Source organism: Dama dama, chromosome 10 (genome assembly GCF_033118175.1).
Source record: "Dama dama isolate Ldn47 chromosome 10, ASM3311817v1, whole genome shotgun sequence".
In the NCBI taxonomy this organism is placed as follows: Eukaryota; Metazoa; Chordata; class Mammalia; order Artiodactyla; family Cervidae; genus Dama; species Dama dama.
The window spans coordinates 20,987,037-21,010,086 of NC_083690.1; the positions used below are offsets into that span (position 1 = coordinate 20,987,037).

At 45.0% G+C, this 23,050-nt stretch overlaps 1 protein-coding gene across 2 annotated transcripts in view; it reads left to right on the forward strand.

The window, feature by feature from the left end:
- The window catches only part of EEF2K (eukaryotic elongation factor 2 kinase), a 66,702-nt gene that overhangs the window by 17,887 nt on the left and 25,765 nt on the right, over window positions 1-23,050 (forward strand). For both annotated transcript variants that reach the window (XM_061152993.1, XM_061152994.1), the window contains exons 3-6: window positions 15,246-15,346; window positions 18,150-18,210; window positions 19,101-19,138; window positions 19,461-19,632. In XM_061152993.1, the coding sequence (XP_061008976.1) occupies window positions 15,246-15,346; window positions 18,150-18,210; window positions 19,101-19,138; window positions 19,461-19,632 (372 nt within the window). The remainder of the gene's footprint in view (window positions 1-15,245; window positions 15,347-18,149; window positions 18,211-19,100; window positions 19,139-19,460; window positions 19,633-23,050) is intronic.

Sequence of the window (23,050 nt, forward strand, 5' to 3'; positions counted from 1 at the left end):
GCTGTAAATTCTAGATCTGAGGCAGTATCTGTTAAGTGGGAAGATTTCAATACAAGTTTTTTGTTTGTTTGTTTCAATTGTTGAATCATTGTTTCAATACGAGTTGCATTCCTTTCCAGCAGTGTTTCACCAATATCTACACTGGGCCCACTAGTGTGGGTTGTGGGAACCTTGCCCAGTTTTTTAACACCCAGAATAGAACAGAATAGAAAACATTGGAGAGGGGAGAGGGAGGGGAAAAAATATCAGCTCTGACAGTCGTGATCATATTTTAGGGACATGTACACATGCCTTTACACACACATATGCAGTGACCAAATTTGTTGTTGATAACAAGGTTCTCATGACATAAGGGTTGTTAAGTATTTTTATTTTTTCCCTGTGTGTGTGTATGTGGGTCCAGAGATAGGGTGTAAAATGTAGTTTTTTATGTTGGTTGTGGTCAAAAGAGCCTCTGCTTAGGGTTGGACATCCTTCTTCTGGATTGAGGAATTAGGGTGCTTATATTATTAGGAATTTGTGTTCATACCCTGGCAAAGCTGGTTATAGAGATGAAGGAGAAAGGCAAACATTATTGGACTTTTGTATAATAACTGGTGGTGAAAAAGTTAAAAATGCAATACTGTTTTCCTTTTTTAATCCTCACACACAATAAGTATCAGTTCGTACTGTGAGCAGAAGGCCTATAACCACTTTGGGATTTGAAATTGGAGTCGTTCTTCTCTAATTGCAGAATTAATCTGTTTTTAGAAAATTAATAATTTTAGTTCTCAGACAGTTGGATACTTTTTCCTTTCAGGCCAGAGTTCTAGCTTAAGTCTCTCAGGGGCAGGCAGCTGCAGAAATAGGCCTGTGGGTCCCCTCTGAGGTTGGGGGGCCCCTGAAGGGTCAGGTTGCGGCTTGCCCTGCCTTCCTGTCCTAAGGCAGCTTCTGAAACACACAGTCCACCCGCAGAGGGCTGCGTGGAGAGACGGGAGAGCAGCCTGGCCCCTGGTCTGTCCACGTGAGTCAGGGGGTTGCATGGAAACCCTGATCCCTGTAGCTCCTGCACCATGCGCAAGGGAATCAGGTGCCAGGGACCTAGAGGGGTCAGGGCTTGTGAAGTGTAAACCAGCTCATGCTAGCTCAAGGGGAAAAAGAGGAAGTCTGTTCTAACAGTCAAGAAGTGTTTCTTGAGACCCAGGGGCAGAAATGACGTCTGGTCTCTGAGGACAGATCCAGGAGCCTGGAAGGCCACAGGACTGCCTCTCTGGCCCCTTCCTCCATCTCCTTGTCTACTCTTTATTCTTCTCTGCTCCTCAGTCTACCTGGTGGGAAAATGGATCCCCAGGAGTCCCTTCATTACAGACAGAGCCACATGCAAAGATGGATTTTACCCTCTTCCATCCCAGCTGCGAGAAAACCTGTTTGGTCTGCCTGAGTCAGGCGTCCGCTGTCTCTGGTCCAGTCAACTCTGGCCCAGGGCACAGTGTGGGGGTAGGGATCACAGAAGAGGGGGCTGCTTCCAGAGAAGCGGGATCCTGGTGGCCTCCTAGTGGGGCAGACCCCTCAGAAGGGCTCCATCTGCAGCAGCTGCCTGTGGGCCCATGAGCTGGAGGGTCTCAGACAGTGTGATCCCAAAACACAATCTGATGAATCCTTTAAAGGAAACACAGGTGAGTGATCCAGCAAAGGGAGGTTTGTCTATAGGTCTGACTTAGGACGGGAGCTTCATGAGGGCAAGACCCTGTGGCCTGTTCATCACTCGTCCCTAGCGCCATGCACATAGTAGGTGCTTTATTTGGAATCAGTGAGGAGATGGATGAGTGCTAAACTCACTTTACTGTGGGTGCTGTCTCATCAGAGGACAGATAGATGGTATTTATGTAAAACAGAAACCTCTGTGGGCCATTTGACAATCATTATTAAAGTAAAAAGTATTTATATGTCAGAGTTATAGTAAACATAGACTATTAGTTTCAGGTGGGGACAATTGTTTATTTGGTGGGACTGTCCCTTATATTGTAGGACTTTCAGCATGTCTCATCCCAGCTCACTAAATGTCAGATTCCCGCCTATTCGTTGTTATATTCCTCCCTATTTATTATGATGACCCAGAATGTTCCCCACCGTACATTTGCTAAGGGCACATGAGAGGATACCACCCTCAGTTGAGAACAAGCAATGAAACATTTGTGCAAGTGTTGACATTTACATATTCAAATATGTGTTTTGCAATATTGTTTGTAATAGAGAAAGATTGGAAACCGCTAAAATATTCCATTGAGGAGGGGCCTGTTTAATTATAGACCATGGTCCTCGCAGAATGCTTTATTTACATTAAAGCAAAGATGTTTCTATGTGAATTGACTTGAAATGGTGCCAAGATATACACAAGATATATTTTTTTTGTGGCGTGAAACCAAAATCCATGAAAAGCTCTTGGGATAGTGATGGTCCGTAATAAGAACAAAATGTTAGCTATTTTTATTTTTATGTGCTGAGAAGTAAAAAAGCAAGTTGAAATATATAATGATTCCTATTTGTATCAAAAAACAGATACACATATATTAGTATTTTCTTAGCAAACATTTATATAATGTTATAAACAAATTTAAAAATTACTAATGAGAAGGAATTTGTATCCAACAGAGAATCAGTGGTAATTCTCTCTGGGGAAGAGTGATATAAAGGGGGACTGTGATTATTATAATACATTGCATATATATTTTATATATATATCTTTTAAACAGATGCTACTTTAAATTTTTTTTTTATTTATTTTTAGCTGCTCTGGGTCTTCACTGCGATACCCAGGCTTTCTCTAGTTGCGATCAGCAGGAGCTACTCTGTGGTGCATGGGCTTCTTGCGGTGGCTCCTCTTGTTGCACAGAACAGGCTGTAAGGCACGTGGGCTTCAGTAGTTGCGGCTCCTGGGCCCTGGAGCACAGCCTCGGTAGTTATGGTGTATGGGTTTAGTTGCCCCACGGCATGTGGCATCTTTCCCGACCAACGATCTAACCTATTTCTTAACCACTGGTTAAGGATTCTTCTTAACCACTGGACCACCAGGGAAGTCCCTACATTGTATACATTTTAAAACATTTGAAACTTATAAAACTACATGTATGTATTACTTGTGTACCCAAAAGGATGTTTTTAGAAGAAGAAAAATAAAGAGAGCAACACAGCCAGTAACTGCTCCTCCCCCAAAGAAACATCAATAATTGGCTGCCCTTAAAACTCATGGGCTTTCCCAAAGGTTCAGCAGTAAAACATTTGCCCACAGTGCAGGAGACTCAGGTTTGATCCCTGCCTGGGTCAGGAAAATCTTCTGGAGGAGGAAATGGCAATCCACTCCAGTATTCTTACCTGAAAAATCCCATGAACAGAGGAGCCTGACGGGCTACAGTCCAAAGGGTCACAAAGAGTTGGACACAACTGAGTGAGCACAAAACTCAGAGATTCTGCAAGTCAAAACGCTCACTGAGGATGGGAGCTCATGACCTCCAGGAACCCTGCACCTTTCCTCACTCCTGCAATGGGCATTGCTTTTCTCACCTCTGCCTGAAACCTCTTTCAGCTGACATCTGGGTCTGTTAAAATGACGGAGCTCCTGGTTTGGCTCCCTTGACATCCTACCCTGGCTATCTCCTCCACATTCTCTGGGGCTCATAGCAGACCTTTCTGTCCATCTGTCATTCTTGAATGTCGTTCTGTTTATGAGTCAGTCCCTGACCGCAAGGTGAGGGCCTGTGTCCCGTTTCACTTCCCATCCCTGTTCTCGGCGGAAGGGCCATTTAAGGACAAGATGTAGCTCTCGGCTACCCACTCTCCTAGGTGATAGAAGGCAGGCTCTATGGCGTTCTTGTTGCCAGTGGTGACTTCACAGGGAGGCAGCAACTCAGTTTTCCAAACCTCCCTCTCCCTGGCACTCAATAAACCGAACATGGTTTTTCATTTACTGTCGACATGGCAACTTGGGTTGTTTAATCAAAATGACCACCTGGCGTTCCTCCAAGGTGGCGCCACCCTGGCAGGTACCAGGCGTGTATTGTGAACTGTTGAGTCTGTCACTGTCAAGGCCAGGGAATGTGGCCTGAATCCCCAGGGGGATGGTAGCAGACTCGCTCAGGGGGCCCTCCCCTGGGTAGAATATCTGACAGCCAACAAAAGGATGTTTATAGTGGATGCTGTCATAACGTGGGAAAGTGCTTCCATTCTGGAGTTAATTTTAAAGAACAGGGTATAGAGTATGATTATAGCTCTGTAAATACACACACACAGACAAAGCAAAACCCTAAAAGAAAGTACATCAAGTCTCTGTGTACGATATTATATAAGTACTTTTACATGGACATATTTTTTCTTCCAATTTTTGCTCACAGTATGTATATATATGCTGTTTTTCACATGCATAGATGTATGTTTATGTATATATGCATTTGGTAATATATGTGCTCTCACAGGTACTTGCATATAGACTTGTTTTTGTAATCTTGTTTTGTTGAATGTTTATGTTTGTTATTCATAGTTCTCATTCAATTTTTTTTTCATAACTCTGACCCTCTTTTACTAATCAGATTTACTCATATAATATAAAACATTTGCTCTAAAATACATTCCAAATATTTTACCAATAATTCAAAATCATTTATATGTGACATTTTGATTTGGAAGAGACTTGGGCTTTTTTCTAACTTCCCTTCAATTACTCTAATAAAGTTTGTAAAAGAGAAAAAAAGAAAGAAAGTACATCAAGATGCCAACAGAGATTGTCTTTGGATGGGATTATTCCTTTTCTGCTTCTGTTTCACAATATCTGCATTTTTTAGCATTAATATATGTAGCATATAGTATGTTTTCAATTTTTTAATGAAGTGGAAATTTGTATTTAAAAGAATTGTTTTCCTTGTCTGAGAATATCTTAGAGATTGTTCCTATCAAAATATAGGGATCACCTTTTTTTTTAATTTAAGTGAATTAAGTTGGATTCCATCACTTGATGTACAGGGGTTTATTTAGCCAGTCTATCACTCAGTCATGTCCGGCTCTTTGCAACCCCATGGACTGTAGCCTGCCAGACTCCTCTGTCCATGGAATTCTCCAGACCTGAGCACTTGAGTAGGTAGCTGTTCCCTCCTCCAGGGGATCTTCCCAACCCAGGGATCGAACCCAGGTCTTCCGCATTGCCGTCTGAGCCACCAGGGAAGCCCTTGCTCTTGAGGGACACTTGGGTTTTTTTCCCTTTTTTCCTATTACAGGGTTATAATAAATCTCCTATACATATATCTGAGCAAACTTTGAAATACATTTATTTGTAATATGTAAATAATATACCTCTCTGTAGAAAGAATTCAACTTGCACAAATGATAAACAGTGAAAAGCAATCCTCCCACCTCTGACCCTCTCTCCCTGGGGAATGTCCTTCCAGAAATATTCTTATGACATAAGCGTATGTACGTATGTGAATCTCTTCCTTGTCTTTTTCGCAGATGTGTTATTTTACCTGTTTTGCACTCCTGTGCCGTCTTCCACATTGGCACATACGAGCTGACATCAGCTAGAACTTACATAACCGGCTCTATGGGTTGGACAGGCCTGCTCTGTATGTGGTTCCTCATATCAACTCATTGAATCTGTGCAGCAGTCCTATGATTGATGTTTTGACATATAGTAAACCTGAGATTCTGAGATCTTAATTGCTTGGTGTCCTTCATGAGTACAGTATGTTGTCTTGCTTATTTTGTTTTAGTTTTCTAATGGTTGACTATCTTGACATTATCTGCAAGCACTGTCATATATTTAGCCAGTCCCTCATGGGTAGGTGTGAAGCTCATTTCTAAGCTTTTGCTACCACAAATGGTGCTTCTGTAAGCATCTCTTATTTGTGTCTCTTATGTGTGTGTGTCCTGGTGCCTATACAGGTTGCACCTGCTGGGTAAATCCCCAGAGGAAGAATGGCTGGAGAAAAACATTTGTGGGTTTGAGCTTGGCTGAGCACTGGCCATTGCCCTTCAAAGAGGTTGCACTGGCATTGGTGCTCCCATGATACATGGGCACTCTTGCTTCCCACGCCCTTCTTGTAGACTTTGCTGATTAAACTGATACTTTCGACCCACCCAGGGTGGCTCTGGCAGCTTGGTCAAAGTACATCAATCACCCCAGAAGGAGACAGATGAATGTCTGATGACTCACTGGGAAGAGAGGTGTCCCTGCTCATCTGAGCCCTGCAAGGGCCTCGCCTGGCAGCTTTTGGCCACTGACCGCAGGAAGCTCTGTGCATACAAAGAGCTGGTGACCATTTTGGCGCTCTGCCCACTGCTCTGGGAATACAGAATTGGAAAGGGAAGCTTAGGTGTGTCCTGGGTCCACAAAGATTTGGACTTCCAGGAAAACAAGGGCCTGCTGGGTGGTGGAAGCAAAAAGAGATTGCCTCTGGCAATCGGTGACCTGGAGTCTAGAAAATGGGAAGAGGCTGAGGAGAGTCAAAACTGGCTGGAGGGACTCATCTTTTTGAAGCACATGACCCTTTATGGAAATATGCTAGATATTCATTAGTGGGGGGGGGGGTGGCGGGGGGAGTCCCCCTTCTTTAACTTTATTTTGTGATTTTTTAGCAGCTTTATTGAAATATAATTCACATACCATCCAATTTACCGATTTAAAATGTTCAATTCAGTAGCTTTCAGTATATTTCTAAAATTATGCATCCACATCACCACAACCAATTTTAGCTCATTTTCATTACCCTGAAAGAAACCCCATACTTCTTAACCATCACCTGCCCCCCCATATCCTTATTCCACACAGACCCTAGTATCCACTAGTGTATTTTCAGTCTCCATAGATTTGCCTCTTCCGGACAGTTCATGTAAATAGAATTATGTGATAGGTGGCTTTTTGTGTCTGGCTTCTTTCTCTTAGCATAGTGTTATTGTTGGTGTTTTTTTTTAATCTGTTAATTAATTAATTTATTGGCTGTACTCCATGGCATGTGGGATCTTAGTTCCCAGACCAGGGATCAAACTCACGCCTTCTGCATTGGAAGCATGGAGTCTTACCCACTGGGCCACTAGGGAAGTCCCGGCATAGTGTTTCCAAGGCTCATCCATGTTGAAGTGTGTGTTAGTACTGCATTCCTTTTTATCGACGAGTGATATACCAATTTTGTTTATCCATTTGTCAGCTGATGGACGTTTTGGTTTTTCTCCCTTTTGGCTGTTACGAATAATGCTACCCAGGTCTTTGTGTGGGCATGTGTTCATTTCTGTCAAGTAGGTACTTGGGAATGGAATGGTTGGCATATGATAACTCTATGTTTAGTCCACCTTCTTGCGACTGGGGCCTGACAGGCTTGGATTTGAGTCCTGGGTTTGCCATTTCATGGTTGCTGCAGGTCTGTAGGTGAGTGAGTTCCGTCTTCTCTGAGCCTCGGGTACCTCATCAGTGGATCAGAAAACTAACTTACCCGCCTGTCTGTCTTTGGCAAGGTTGCCATGAGGTGCCAGCCAGGATACTGTCTGAGGAAAGATTTCCAGGAGAAGAGGGCATTTCATAATCGTAGGGAGTGTTTTACAAATAACTTTGCAAATAACTTTGCTGGTTATTGTTCCCACCCGTCTCATCCTGTCCTCTCTGAATCCTACTGGTCAGGGGAGATGAACTGAAACTACTGTTTTCAACAAAGACTCCTTGAGGATTTTTAACTTTGTTTCTTTTATACTTATTTGTTTGGTTACTTATAAAAGTAATGTATGTTCCTTACAGAAAACAGTGAAAGTTCAGATACAGTTACTATTAAGGTCTTAGTGTGTATTTCAATATACAGACACAACTAAATAAACAGGGACATTTTCTTACAATAACAGGATTATGCCGTGTATGCTTTCTAATAAAAGGTTTTCCTCAGCAAACAAGAAATGATGCATATTTTTCCACATCAGTAAATGTGGCTCCAGTCCATTATTTTTCTAGTGGCCCCATGGCAGCCCATTGTGTAGATATGCCACGCTTTCTTTAAGTATTTTCTTTTGTAGGACCCTGAGGCAGTTTCCAGGTCTTTGCTCTTATAGTCAGTGCTGGGTTCCATGGAAATTGCACGAAACCTCTAAACGCGTGTGGCCCAGAGTGGGGCAGCCACACAGCACAGAGGCCTCTTCCCATCCCGGAGCATGACTGTGCATCCCCACGTCTTCCCGCTTCTTTTATTTGCCCTTGGCTGTGGTTTAAGTGTTTTTACTGTTGGTCAGGAGGGGCAAGTAAGGCTGACTTAGGGCTATTATTTTTAAAGTCTACAGAAGTGATGATGGGGAAAAAACATTTTATAACATTCTCTTAGTGCTCACTCTGACGGCTCAGATGGTAAAGAATCTGCCTTACAGTATAGGAGACTTGGGTTTGATCCCTGGGTCAGGAAGATCTGCTAGAGAAGGAAATGGTTACCCACTCCAGTATTCTTGCCTGGAGAATCCCATGGACAGAGGAGCCTGGTGGGCTACAGTCCATGGGGCCGCATACAGTCAGACATGACTGACGGACTAACACTTAGTGAATGTAACAGATGTTTCAAGAACAAAGCTTCACACAGGGAGCTCTGTTCAATATCCTGTACTAAATCACAATGGAAAAGAATATGAAAATGAATATATGTGTGTATGACTGAATCACTTAACTGTACAGCAGAAATTAACACACATTGTAAGTCAACTTCTTTACAGTTTCATCTATACTTCAGTAAAATAAAATTTAAAAATAAAGATAGAGAAAAACCTATGTGAACATGGGTAAGGCAAAGATTTCTTGGATGACCTGAAAAGCAAGATCTGTAGAGGAACAAATTGATACAAGTTGGACTTCAAAATTTTAAACTTCTGCTCTTTGAAAAAAAAAAACACTATTAGGAGAATGAGAATACAAGCCATAAATGGAGAGAAAATATTTTTTAGTCATATATCTGATAAAGGGACTTATATTCAGAATATATAGAAAAACTCTCAAAACTCAATGATAAGAAAACAAATCATATTTGATTGGCCAAAAAGTTTGGGTTTTAACCCGAACAAAGTTTTTGGCCAGTCCAACACATACGTTTGAGTGAACAAATGTTTTCGGGTTTTTTTTGTAATATCTGGGAGTTAAATAAGTGGGTCATAGGGTAAGAATAAAATATTCATCAATGTTTTTAAAAAGGGGCCTTCCCTGGTGTTCCAGTGATTAGGAATCTGCCCACTAATGCAAGGGACATGAGTTCAGTCCCTGGTCCGGGAGGATCCCACCTGCGGAGGAGCGACTAAGCTTGTGAACCGCAACTCCCGAGCCTGTGTGCCCTGACAGGAGAAGCCAGCGCAGTGAAAAGTCTGCACATCCACATTGGAGAGTAGCCCCCGCTCACCGCAACTAGAGAAAAGCCGAGCACAGCGAAGACCCAGCGCAGCCCAAAAACTTAAATAAATCTTTTTTAAAAAAGCAACCCAGAGTTAGCGACCGGACGCGAAACTGCTTGTGCTACTGTAGTGGGGAGGGCGTGGAGTTAATAAAAAATTAAAAAAAAAAAAAAAGAAAAGCAACCCAGCAGCAATAGGGACTTCCCTCGTAGTCCAGTGGCTAAGACTCTGTGCTCCCAATGCAGGGGGCCCAGGTTAGATCCCTGGGCAGGGAACTAGATCCCACCTGCCACATCTAAGAGTTAGAAAGCCACAACTTAAAGATTCTGAGTGCCACAACCAAGATCTGGCACAGTCAGTAAATGCTAAAAACAAAAACAAAAAAATCCCCTAGCAGCAATAGCTGATAGCATCGCTTGTACAAACACATTACCCACACAGCGGGAAGTTTTTTCTTATCATTATATTTGTATTTATTTATTTTTACTTTGTGCTCACCGGCTTTGAGGAACCAAAGTCATTTTGTTCTCTTTCCAGGATTATGTTTCCCTCTTTATGAAAACTCCTAGGCCTCTGTTTTATAGAAGAGTAATTAGTCCACTCAACTGAGTTTTAGGATCTTTGCAACTAGAGAATGTTAGAGCTGTTAGGACCTTAAGATCATCTAATCCAGTGATCTTGGTTTCTTAACGATGACTTACACCTGCAATGCCTGAAGACATCCGCATGGTAAAAAAATGCAAACAATATAGATGAAGCTGAATTCACCTTGTTCAACCTCTTATTCCTCTTCTATTCCTAGAGACAACCATGGTTGAGCTTAGTGTAAATGATTTTTCAGACCTCTTAAATGTATTTTATTTTTTATTTTAAACATTTTATTAAAGTATTGTTTATTTACAATATTGTATTTCAGGTGTACAACATGTGAGTCAGTATTTTTGTAGATTATGCTCCATTTAAAGTCATTATAAATATTGGCCATATTCCCTGTGCTGTAAAATTTTCAGACCTTTGAAAATACATTTATATGTAAATGTACATTTAGGCATATATCTACAGACACACACATCCTTAGAAATCTGATGGTATTTTTTCATATATGTATATATACAAATGATGGTGGTGTAGTCGTGTCCAACTCTTGCGACCCCATGGACTATAGCCCGCCAGGCTCCTCTGTCCATGGGATCCTCCAGGCAAGAATACTGGAGTGGGTTGCCATTTTCTTCTCCAGGGCATCTTCCTGACCCAGGAATCGAACCCGGGTCTCCTTCATTGCAGGCAGATTCTTTATTGACTGAGCTATGAGGGAAGCCCATATATATACATATATATATACACACACATACACACACATATATATTTTATTGAGTATAGTTGATTTACAATGTTGTGCCAATCAGTGCTGTAAAGTGACTCAGTTATATACGTATATACATTCTTTTTTATATATATTCTTTTCTGTTATGGTTTATCCCGGAAGATTGGATATAATTCCCTGTGCTATACAGTAGGACCTTGTCGTTCATCCATTCTAAATGTAATACTTTGCATCTGCCAACCCCAAAGTCCCATTCCATCCTTTTCTTCCCCTCCTCCCTCTAGGCAACCACAAGGCTGATCTCTGTGAGTCTAAGAAAGCTATGGTATGGATTAGTGGCTTCATCCACCAGTAAGTGGTATCATACTGCCTGCTTTATTCGGCACTTTGTCTTTTTCCACCCAAACAGTAGCTTTTAGAGATTGCCCATATCAGTGCCATCCTCTTTTTAACGCTGCATCGGATTATGCCAAGTGTACATAATCATCCCACTGTGAAGGAGCCGATTGTTTGCAGTGTTTGCCTGTTACATAGTAGTATGAGCACCAACCATCTTTGGGCCAGCCGGGCACACGTGGTAGGTGATCAGAACGGGTGGTTCAGAAGTTAGTGAAGAAGGTTCATTATTACTGGCCGGCCATCTAGCATAAGCAGATGGCCCTCAAAGGTGGCGATGCCTGCTTCCACTCACAGTGTCTGAGAGCACTCGCTTCCCAGGCCACAGTTACCACCTGTTTTTCCCAACATGATGGGAATAAACAGGACCAGTGATTTCAGCTCAGCTGAGTTTGTTCACCTGTAAAGAGCACTTCGGGCTCAGTGAGACACTGTTTCTAGTGGGAACATGTCTGTCCCCGGGGTGGGAACAGGAAAGAAGTTGACCACTAGTAGTCAAAACATTCTTCCCTGTCTTTTGTAAATGAGGAGATGAAAGTTCCCCCAGTGGGTCCGCAGTGGGCCGGAACCAGAACTCAGGGAACTGAGTCTTAGTATCGGACTTTTTATATCGTGCTTAAAAAAAAGTCAGTTACATTAAACATACCTGTTGCCAGTAAGGTGTGGCTTGATTCTTTTCTGGATTTTTTTTTTTTTTTTAAAGGTAATTTTGACCTTGTGACATATCATGCCCTCTAATTCTGAAATACTTTTTTCTTTGACTTTTTTTTTTGGTTCATGCCACAGCTCCCAGCCAGCACGTAACTTCTGTTGATAATCCTCGTTGATTGAGGGGCCCTGTCTTAGGTGGCTTAGGGCATGTCTTAGTCATCGGTTTTGAGAAATACATTTGGAAAATCGTGTGTCTCGGGCAGAGGACAGGGCACCTGTACAGAACTCTGCAGGCTCTTGGCAGGTGCGGGGATCAGAAGGCCGTTCCTGCCATTCACAGCGGCTGGAATACTAGAGGGAGACTGTGGCACATTTTTAAATTACCGAAATCCAGAAACTGCTTTTCTTGTAAACATGTCTGCTGCAGGGTTATGTATAAGAGGGAAAAATCAGTGACAAGCTCAAAGTCTCACTGCAGAGAACCACAGGTTAAGTCAATAATGATAAACCCATGCGGTGGATTACTATGGAGCTGTTACAGCTAACTTGTAAATTCATGATGTAATGTTTGTGTCAAAAAATTTGAGTGGTTTGTTCTCCGCTTCTTGGAGTGTAACCTAGGAGAGTCTTTTTGGAAGAGAACTCCAAACTTCTAAATTTTAAATGTGATCTCACAATTACATTCCCATGAAATACTGAGCTCTTGCACAAGTGCACAGAGATATAGATAAGGGAATGTTCTCTTCAGCACTGTTTATACTAGAGATCATTGGAGAGAATCCGAATAGCCATCAACTGAGGTCTGAGAAATACCTTAAGGTCTCCTGCATTGCAGGCGAATTCTTTACCAGCTGAGCCACAAGGGAAGACCTACCTTAAGGTACATTTATACAATTATATTATATCCTACAACCAAGGAAGGGATATGAGGTCAGCCCAGCCTGTCTGCACATATGACATGGAAAGGCTGGATCCAAGATCCTGTGCAAAGTGGAGAAAAAAGGAAGATGCAGAACACTCTCCTGAAAGGCTGTAAATTATATCTGCAGTGTGATTCCAATTTTATTTTAAAATGCACATAAGGGATCTGGAAAAGAACTAATCTCCAAAGCATTGATGATGTTAACAGTTGCTCTGGGTGGATGGCCTGTGGCAAATTTGAATTTTGTCTGTCTTCTGTATTTCCCAGGTGTTTTCATTAAGTGTGAATTATTAAGTTTCCAAGTTTTTAGATTTTGCAGAGATTAGAAAGCCGCAGTAAGAGAGCCCTGGGCTATGTGTGTGTGTGTACTTGTATGCATGTGAGTTTCTTTTTTTTTTTTAATATTTATTTATTTGGCTGTGTTGGATCTTAACGTTGGGTCTTCATTATGGCTCACGTACTTAGTTGTTCTGAGGCATGTTGGATCTTAGTTCCCCAACCAGGGATCAAACCATGTCCCCTGCATTGCAAGACGGATTCTTAGCCACTGGACCCCCAGGAAAGTCCCTCTGTGTGAGTTTCTTGATGAGCTCAGCCCCTCTACCTCCTCTCCTCTGAGCAGCTCTCAGTGGTGGAGCTTAGGCAGGCCAAGGCTGGGGAGCTGTCCTCTTTGAACCCAAGTCCACGGAAGAGCTCCTAAGAGCTGGCCCGGGAGGCTGAGGGGGCTGTTGTGGGGAGAGGAGGTCTAGAATCTGCCTAGCCCAGACAGTATCCAGCCCCCTCCTGTGGCTCAGACCTGTGGCCTGGAAGGGAGTTTTGGTCTCACGGATTCTGTAGAGGCTGTCAGGCAGAAGTTCAAGCTCTGCAGGAAAAGATGGAGAGGGGATTACTACCCAGTATGAGTGTCAGAGTGTTTGTTTAAAGGGGAAAGGAAAGGATTCCACCTTGGGATTATAAAAGCAGTAAGTTGAGCTTTTTAAAACAAACAAAAAATGGAGCCATACTGTGATGCTGTTGAGACTCAGCGTGTTCTCTCCATCACGTGACTTGGTCATCTTTCCCAGTTAGTGCTCAAAAGGCCCAGTTCTCAACAGGGTTTGAATATTTGGGGACCTGTGTTTTTGGGCAACACAACAGTGGAGGGCACTGAGGCACCGGATGTGTGGAGGGCACGGATGCTAAACCCTGGAATGGAAGAGCAGATCTGCACCAGGAGTGATCCTGCAACCCAGGACCTTGAATGTCTCCTGGGAATCTGTTTGTAGTTAACTGAGAATCTAGCCATTTGTTAATGTAAAGGCAATGTATATTTTGCATAGTTTGATATACTCTTTTTTTTATATATATACTCTTGAGATTGAGGAGTTTATATTGTCTATAAATTTCATTTGGGGCAGTAAAATGGGGTGTATTTATGATTTATATAATATTTATAAAAAAGTGACGTTAGACTGGGTAAGAGTCCAGAATTCTCACCACAGGGCTATTTAACATTTTAAATGAATATAGTCAAAGTGTATTAACCAGTCTCCACAGACAGACATTTGGGTTGAATTCAGTTTTGTACAATCACAATACCCCTCGTACACAAGTGTGTACACTTATGTTTGTATTGCTTTCTTTTTTTTTTTGTATTCTCTGGGTCTTTGTTATAGCACATGCACTCTTCCTTGTGGTGCGTAGGCTTTCTCTAGTTGTGATGTGCAGGCTTAGTTGCCCTGTTGCATATAGGATCTTAGTTCCCCAATCGGTCCCTTACATTGGAAGGCAGGTTCGATTCTTAACCACTGGGCCACCAGAGAAGTCCCTATGTTTGTATTTCTGTACAGTACATTTCTAGATATAGGATTGCTGGATCAAAATAAAGGAATATAGGGACTTCTCCTGGTGGCCCAGTGGTTAAGCATCTGCCTGCCAAAGCAGGGGACAGGAGCTCAATCCCTGATCCGGGAAGATCCCACATGCTGCAGGGCAACTAAGCCCGAGCACCACAAGTACTACGCCCGTGCTCTGCAACAAGGGAACTCACTGCAGTGAGAAGCCCATGCACCACGACTAGAGAGTAGCCCCTGCTTGGAGCAAAAAAGACCCAGCACAGCCAAAAATAAAAATTAATTAATTTAAAAAATGAAGGAATACATTTTTTCCCCATTTTAGTACATTGCCAGGCCACCTTTAGAAGAGGTTTATATCCACTGATGGTATCTGAGAACTCATTTTCCCACATCCTGGTCAGACTCCTGGTTACCAGCTGTTAAAATGTCTTCTAATCTGAGCAAAGGGGTGGGGAATAATATTTTCATTCTTAACTCTTTGGTAACAAGCAAAGCAGTATGTGTTTTCTATGCGTATTACGTTTTCTTCTTCAGTTTTATAGTTGAGGCAGGTCACTTCTGGCTGTGGGAAGGCTATGCCCCTTTGAGGTCTTTTGGGAACTGTCTTCCTACAAGGATAATAGGTGATTGTAATTCTGTCTGAATAATGCTGTCTGCCTCCTAAGAGGCTGGAGACACCTGGGAAATCGCATGGCGGAAGGAATTGGCCTCCACTGTTCCAGAAGCCTAACAGTCCCTTTTGCTTCTGCAGGAAGCTTGGAAGCATGCAATCGAGAAAGCCAAGCACATGCCTGACCCCTGGGCTGAGTTCCACCTGGAAGACGTTGCCACGGAATGCGCCACGCGCCACAGGTCAGCTCCTTGTCTGCAGGTGCTATATGACCCCAGTTCTCTAGGGGTCCTTAGGGTTGGGTCCTTTTTCTGCTTGTAATCAGTGAAGCTTAAGTACCCCTGGAGATCAAGGAAAAGGGAATATAATAATAATAATATCAGTCAATATTTGAGTATTTACGCATGTTTAGGCACCATGCGGGGCTTCCCTGGGGGCTCAGATGGTAAAGAATCCACCTGCAATACAGCAGACCTGAGTTCAATCCCTGGGTCGGGAAGATCCCCTGAAGGAGGAAATGGCAACCCACTCTAGTATTCTTGCCTGGAGAATCCCATGGACAGAGGAGCCCGGTGGCCAAAGTCCATGGGGTCACAAAGAGTCGGGTCATAACTAAGCGACTAACACACCTACACAGACAAGCACTGTGCGTTATCTCATTTAATCCTCACAGTGTTCCTATAAGACAGTATTCAACAGGCTAGGGTGAGCTACGCTGCAGTAACAAATAGCCCAAATGCAAGTGATAGAAACCCAATTCACAGTGGCTTAAGCAAAGAGGAATGGTTGACTTATCTATGTGTGCTTCAGGTATAGCTCATTCCAGGTGCTCCAAGGATGCTTTTGGCTTTGACACCAGATAGACTCTCTTGCATTAATGGTACTGATGGCCCCTGGGAGCCCCATGTTTCATCTCACCAAATGGAAAAGAATCTGACTCAGTTTGTAACATTTCAATCTCATTGGCCTGGCTTTGGTTATAGGCCCACCACTAAACCAGTCACTGTGCCAGGAGCTTTGCTTTGATTAGCCAAGTCTAGATCACATACCACACATCAGAAAGTGCTGGGGGATCAGCTCCACCCAGTCCGAATGTTCTGAGAATGGTGGATGGTGGTTCCCCAAAGGAAAATTGGGGTGCTGTTGCCAAAAGAAAGAAGTGTGGATGCTGGGCAGGCAGAAGCAGTGGCGCCCTCTCCACCTTTCTGGAACATGTTCCTGCGTAGAGCCTGGCATGCACCCCTTTCCTGTTTTGGAGGCTGACCTCCTAGCAGGCTCTGGGGTCTGTTCCAGCAGCTGGGTATTATGGGTGCCCCAGAAGGCCAGGATGTGGACTCTCTTTCTTTCTGCCTATAAGGGCAGTGTGGTGGCTAGTTGGTGACATGTGGCTTCCAGGCCAACAGGGAGGCCCTTGGGAAGCAGGACTCACATGCTGGGCTAGTTTTGTGTATCCCAGAGCTCCTCAGGAACAGGGACCAGGGGCCACACCCAACTGTGTTGATTTCCTAACTAAACTTGCTGATTTCAACTGCCCTGACTACCAGTAGAGGGAGGTCAGACATTGATGCCCAGAATGTCCAGAGATTTCTAGGTTGGAGGCTTCCTCCTCCTCTCCTGGTCTTTAGAGAACTCTGCTGCAAGCTTCATTGGGACAGATTTCTTATTCAGTGGAGTTGTCCCCAGACTGGTTAAGCACAAAGGTCAAATTGAAACTGACCTGGGTTTGAATCTTGGCTCTCAGGAAGGTTATTTCACCTCTCTGAACCTCAGTTCTCCCATCTAGAAAGTGGGCACAGTATTTGTATGGATCTCATTGGGCTGAGTGATGGTTCTTGAGGAGTTCTGTGTAAGCACTCAGCTTGCAGTGAATGCTCAGTGAACTTAGAGCACCTCTGTCCCCTCTGAGGTCAGTGGTTGTGAAGGACAGCTAAGATCCTTCCCGTATGGCTTGTCTCCACCCTCCCCCACCTTCTGGGTGCCTCTCAGCTTTCAGTCTACTTGGAAGTGAGGGAAGACTGTTTGCTTTACCTTGGCACCTACATGGTAATAAAATTAATAATAATGATGGCCATTATTTCTTGAAGGCAATACTTGCCATGAGCTTGTTGCCAGCAGATGTGCGGCTCTGACAAGCCTTCCTCCCCCACCCCACACCCCCAGGCCTGGGGCAGGTTACCTGCCAAGCCTCTGCTTGTTTGTCCTGGTAGAGGTTTCAGGTTCTGAGGAGGCTGTTCTCAGGAGCTGGGAGGTTCTGGAGTCTGTCCCCACCGAGGGTGGACCAGGGATGCATCTGTTAGAGCTGAGAACGCCTCAGCCCTGGGGGAGGTTTTAGATTTTCGGGATTTACTGAGCTGAAGCGCTTTCTACCAGACAAACCTGTTAAGGCCCAGCCAGGCCTCGGGGCAGATTTGCTCTGGGAAAGAGGATCCCTGGGAAAGAGAGAGATGGAAATGGTGTGTAGCCAGCGGCCCCTTTCCTGGCTGGACTCAGAGGCAGGACCCTCCACCGCTGCTGTCTGCACCAGGACAAGCTTCAGGAGACTGGCCTAGCTACCTGGCTGGGCCTCACACTGGCAAGACCGAGGGTGCTGCCGCCTTCCTTCCTGGGACACACCATTCATTATCTAGACCAGTTATAATAAAGAAATTTATTTATCAGTTGTGCATCCAGCAAGCATTTATTAAGCAACCCCAGTACCAGGCCCTGCAGTACACATCTCAGACATGGCTTGTCTTTGTGGAGTTACAGTCCGGTGGGGGAGCTGTAGCCTCCCCACAGCGCAGCAGTAGCGTGGTGGGGGTGGGGGGGACATGGTGAAGGAACAGCTGTCTTTGAGGAAAGGGAAGGAGGCCAGTGTGGTGGGAGCCTGGGAAGGAGGGAGCGTGTCCACAGACCGAACCCAGGAGGTCAGCTAGGCCTGTGGGTAGAGAGTGGACTTGATCCTCAGGGCAGCAGGAGGCCCAGAAAAGTCTTCTGCCTTTAGCCAGCGAGTGACAGGATCAGGTGATGGACACTGCACCCTGGGGTGGGTTCTGGTCTCTGCAGGTACAACGCTGTCACCGGCGAGTGGGTGGAGGATGAAGTCCTAATCAAGATGGCATCTCAGGTGAGCAGAGCCTCGAGCTCAGTGCGGTCCAGGCTGACCATCTGCAGTGCCCACTCCCTGTCCTCCACATCCTCTGTTTTGTTTTGTTTTTAAGCTTTAGGGTATTCTCTATTGTGTATTTATTTTATCTTTTATAGCAGCTTTATTGAATATAATTCACACACCATACCACATGCCTATTTAAAGTGAACAGCTCAGTGGTTTTTAGTATAGTCAAGAGTTGTGCAGCCATCACCCCGATCAGTCCCAGAACATTTTCACCATCTCTAGAAGAAACCTCATACATACCCATCAGCAATCAGTCTCCAATTCCCTCATCTTCCCCAGCCCTGGGCAACCACTAATTTCACTTCTGTCTCTGTTTATTTATCTATTCTGGACATTTCATATATTGATCATATATATTCAAAGATTCTTCTTGACACTCTTGTTGAAAATCAATGAACTGTGAACGTGTTTTCAAAAATTGCAAGTCACCACTTAATACTGTTCATCTAACAAGATGAACTCAGTGGGTTGCAAAAAAAAAAAAGACTCAGCTAGAAGAGAAGTTCCTGCATAGGAAGCAGCAGGGTCGATTTGCGAAGCATTTTGTAGTGTGTTGCACACTCAGAAAAGTGTCTGGCTTGATGAGTTTCACCAAGTGAACACATGTGTCACCAGTACCCAGATCAAGACACTGAAAATCACTGGCACCCCCCAGAAGACCCTCTTAGCCCCAGTCACTACTCCTTTATTCCCAGGGGTAAGCACCGCCCTGAATTCTATTACCTGAGATTGGTTTCCCTATTTTTGTACTCCATATAAATGGAGCTCCATACACATAGAGTGCATGTATAACTCACCATTTTGTCCATAAGGTTTGCACATATCTGTGTCATGTCTTTCAGCCCTTCGGCCGGGGAGCAATGAGGGAGTGCTTCAGGACGTAAGTGACTCAGCCTGCCTCTGGGGGCCCTGCCCGGATGCCCTCAGGCTCCTGAGATCAGGGTTCTGTGACATTGTCTACTTGGACCACACATTGGGCCAGGCTGTAGGGATGGGTTTGGGCAGAACAGGGGGTATGTCCCTTGACCCCCCTTCCCAGATCTCTGAAGGATGCTGTGGGGTGGGGAAGCCCCTCCCACCTCCTGCATTTTGTTCCTGACTGTCAGCCAGATCAGGCAGGGTCTCCCTGTCCTGAGGACTAGGGCTGAGGTCCCAGTGAGCCCCAGAGCGTCAGGCAGGCCCCCTGATGCCTCTCCCCTCAGGAAGAAGCTCTCCAACTTCCTGCACACCCAGCAGTGGAAGGGGGCCTCCAACTACGTGGCAAAGCGCTACATCGAGTCCGTGGACAGGGACGTGTACTTCGAGGACGTGCGTCTACAGATGGAGGCCAAGCTCTGGGGAGAGGAGTATAATCGGCACAAGCCCCCCAAGCAGGTGTGTGGCACCCCTGCCTTCCACATTCCTACACCAGCGCAGCCCAGGACAGCGTAGCCCAGATCTGGAGATGAGGGCGATAGAGGTGCCGGTCACAGGCCCCCGTCTTTGCTATCTTAGCAGCAGCTAATAAAACCCATCATTTATGGAGCCTGACAGGTCAAGTACTCCGTATGCCAAAAGTTATTTATTCTTAAAAACAGAACTCTGAAACTTCCCTGGTGGTCCAGTGGTTAAAACACCATGCTTCCACTGCAGTGGCCATGGGTTCAAACCCTGGTTGGGGAACTAAGATCCTGGATGCTTCCACAGAGTGGCCAAAAAATAGGAGAAAAAGAAAATTTAAAAAACAAAAAACAGAGCTCTGACGTTGGTGAAAGCTGGAATGTTTTTATTTCATTTACTCATAGGGTCTATTAGTCAGGATTTTTGTTTGCAAATGACAGAAATCCATTTAAATGGGCTTAATCCAAAAGGGGAACGGATTGCTTCCTATAATTGAGAAATAGGGCTGACTGCAGGCACAGCTGGGGCTTCCCAGGTGGCACTAGTTGTAAAGAACCTACCTACCAATTCGGGAGACATAAGAGACCCAGGTTCGATCCCTGGGTTGGGAAGATCCCCTGGAGGAGGACATGGCATCCCACTCCAGTATTCTTGCCTGGAGAATCCCATGGACAGAGGAGCCTGGTGGGCTACAGTCCATAGGGTCACAGAGTTGGACATGACTGAAGTGACTTAGCATGCACACACACAGGCACAGCTGGATCCAGGACCAAATTGAGGTTATTGGAAGTCTTCCTCCAGCTCTAGCTTCAATGTTCTTCTGTGTTGGCATCACTTAGGCAACTTTTCAACTTGCAGTGACATGTTGACCCCAGTAGCTGCAGGCTCCCTTTCTATTTCTTGGCAACCTTGATGGAATGACATGTTTTCCCATAAGTTTCTATGAAAGTCTCAGAACTGGATTTCATTGGCTTGATTAGGTCAGATGCCTATCACTGAGCCAATCATGATGGCCAGGAGGTGGGAATATGCAGATTGGGCAGGCCTGAGCCTTATACCCACCCTTAGAGCCAGGGTTATAGGTCCTTCCTCTTAGACTAGGTGGGCTGAGATTGCTGTCTCCCAAGAAAAAGCAGGAGAGGGCATGCAGGATGGATTCCTTACCTGTCCCTGGGGAATCTAGGGCACAAAGTGGTAAAGTTTCTTGCCCAAACAGGCAGGGATGGAGCCAGGGCTTATTCCTGGAAAGCTCAGACTTTCCAAGCCCTTTGGAAAGGGGGGCTTCTTGGCTTCTTCACTTGAGCCCCCAGGGTATTGGTGACCTGAGCCCAAGCACAATTTCCTGTTGCCCGCATGCATTTGAGGAAATAGCTAGAAAATAGAGCTAGGCCTTTGCTCTTCCTAAATTCACAGCTGAGCTCTCCTCCTGTTGGTGTACCTGCTAGCTATAAGGTACCATCTTCTGAGTGCCTCAGGAGAGCCACGTTTCCAGGCAACCAGCAGAATTTATTGAGTGCCTAGTGTTTGCAGAGCCCTTGATTAAACATACTTGGCGTGAACACAGGAAGCCACATTCCCACCCTCAGGGGCTGTGACTTCATGCACTCAGGCCTGACCACTTTTCCCTTCTTCCCTAAGCTTGTTTCTGCCTCAGGATCTTTGAACTGGCTGTGCCCCAAGGCTGCGTCACTGGATCTCCTCAGTCCTTACATTTCAGGTTTCAGCTCATGTCACCTCCTCAGCTAGGCTGTGCTGGTGGTGGTGGTTTAGTTGCTAAGTCGTGTCTGACTCTTGCGACCCCATGAACCGTAGCCCACCAGGCTCCTCTGTCCATGGAATTTCCCCAAGAATACTGGAGTGGATTGCCATTTCCTTCTCCAGGGTATCTTCCCGACTCAGGATTCGAACCCGGGTCTCCTGCACTGCAGGAAGATTCTTTATTGACTGAGCTATGAGGCTGTGCTAGACCATCCTAAATGAAGGTGAAGTAACTCTGTCATGTCATTTTGTTTGTTTTGGTTTCTTTTTTTCAGAGCAGTTGGCAGTATCTGAAAGAGTCTTATTCGTGCATTTATTCATGTATATTTCAGTTGTCTCTCTCCCCTGAGGACAAGGATTTTATCTGTCTTATTTGCTCTATCCCAGAGCTAGGTGCTCAGTGAATAATAAGGTGGTTGAATTGATGAAGGGAGAGGAATGTGGTTGTTTGAGGAGGAATTGGCCGTCGCCTTGAGGATGTGTCTCTGCCACTGACCCTCACCCAGTTGCCTCCTGGCCAAGCCAGTGGCCCTGCCATAGGCTTCCTTGTAGGGATAGAGCCAATTTTGGGGACAGGAATCCGCTGGGAACCAGCTGCCCCTTCCCCTCTGGCTGGTTCTCAGAACTGAGGCCACGTTTGGGGAGGTTCTCAGCTCCCAGCTCTGGACCCCTTTGGCCTCTGCAGCTGTTGTCTTCCTTGACTCAGCCAAACAGTTTCCTGGGTGGTCACTTCCTTGGGAAACTCAGACCTGGCTCCTGTTGTGGGTGGCGTCGACACTGACAGGTTGCCATGGGTGTGACCTTGTGTAACAGGTCAAAGTTAGAGTCCCAGCTCTTCCCTGTCCTACTTTACAAACATATACAGTACTTACACAGTTTCATCTGAGTACAAAATTAAACATACACTTGGTGCAAAATTTAGCAAGGAATGTCTGAGCTCCCTGTGATTCCCCTTTGTAGAGAAAGAACCAGTGTTATGGTTTGGTATGTATCACTCTAGAATTGTGTCTGCTGATAATGATGACATCAGCAAACATTGGCAGACTGTTTCCTGTACCAACAGATTTCATCCTTATACCCATTCCGTGGGTGAGGAAACTGAGGCACAAACTGGGGAAATAACTTGCCCAAGTTCTCTGTATTAGCATAAGGTGCAGGCTAAGTTGCTTAGCAGACAGACTCACAGCTGTGTGCTAACTCAAAATGGTTTCCTTCCATCTCATCGAATAGCCTCGCTTAGATGGGGCTCAGGGTGGGCTGGTGCTTCACCTCCTTGTCATCCAGAGGCCTGGTTCCTTCTGTCTTGTTGTTTGCCCTATGCCAGGAGTTGCCCTGGACCGTTTCATGGTCAATTCTGGCTCACTGGCAGGTGTCCACCTTACAGCCTCAGGAAGGCCAGAAGGAGAGGGCAGGCTGGAGTTGCGTCATCCCTGCTGCTTGCTTCCTATTGGCTGGGCTTAGTCACGTGGCCACATCTAGCTGCAAGGGAGGCCAAGCCATGTCTTCGCTGCTTAATGGCTGTGCATCCTGTTACAACTCAGGTTGTCTTAGTCCATTTGGGCTGCTGTAACGAAATACAGGAGAATGGGTTATCGGTTCATGCTGGCACCTTCTTGCTGTGTCCTCACAGAGTGAATGGAGTGGGGGAGCTCTC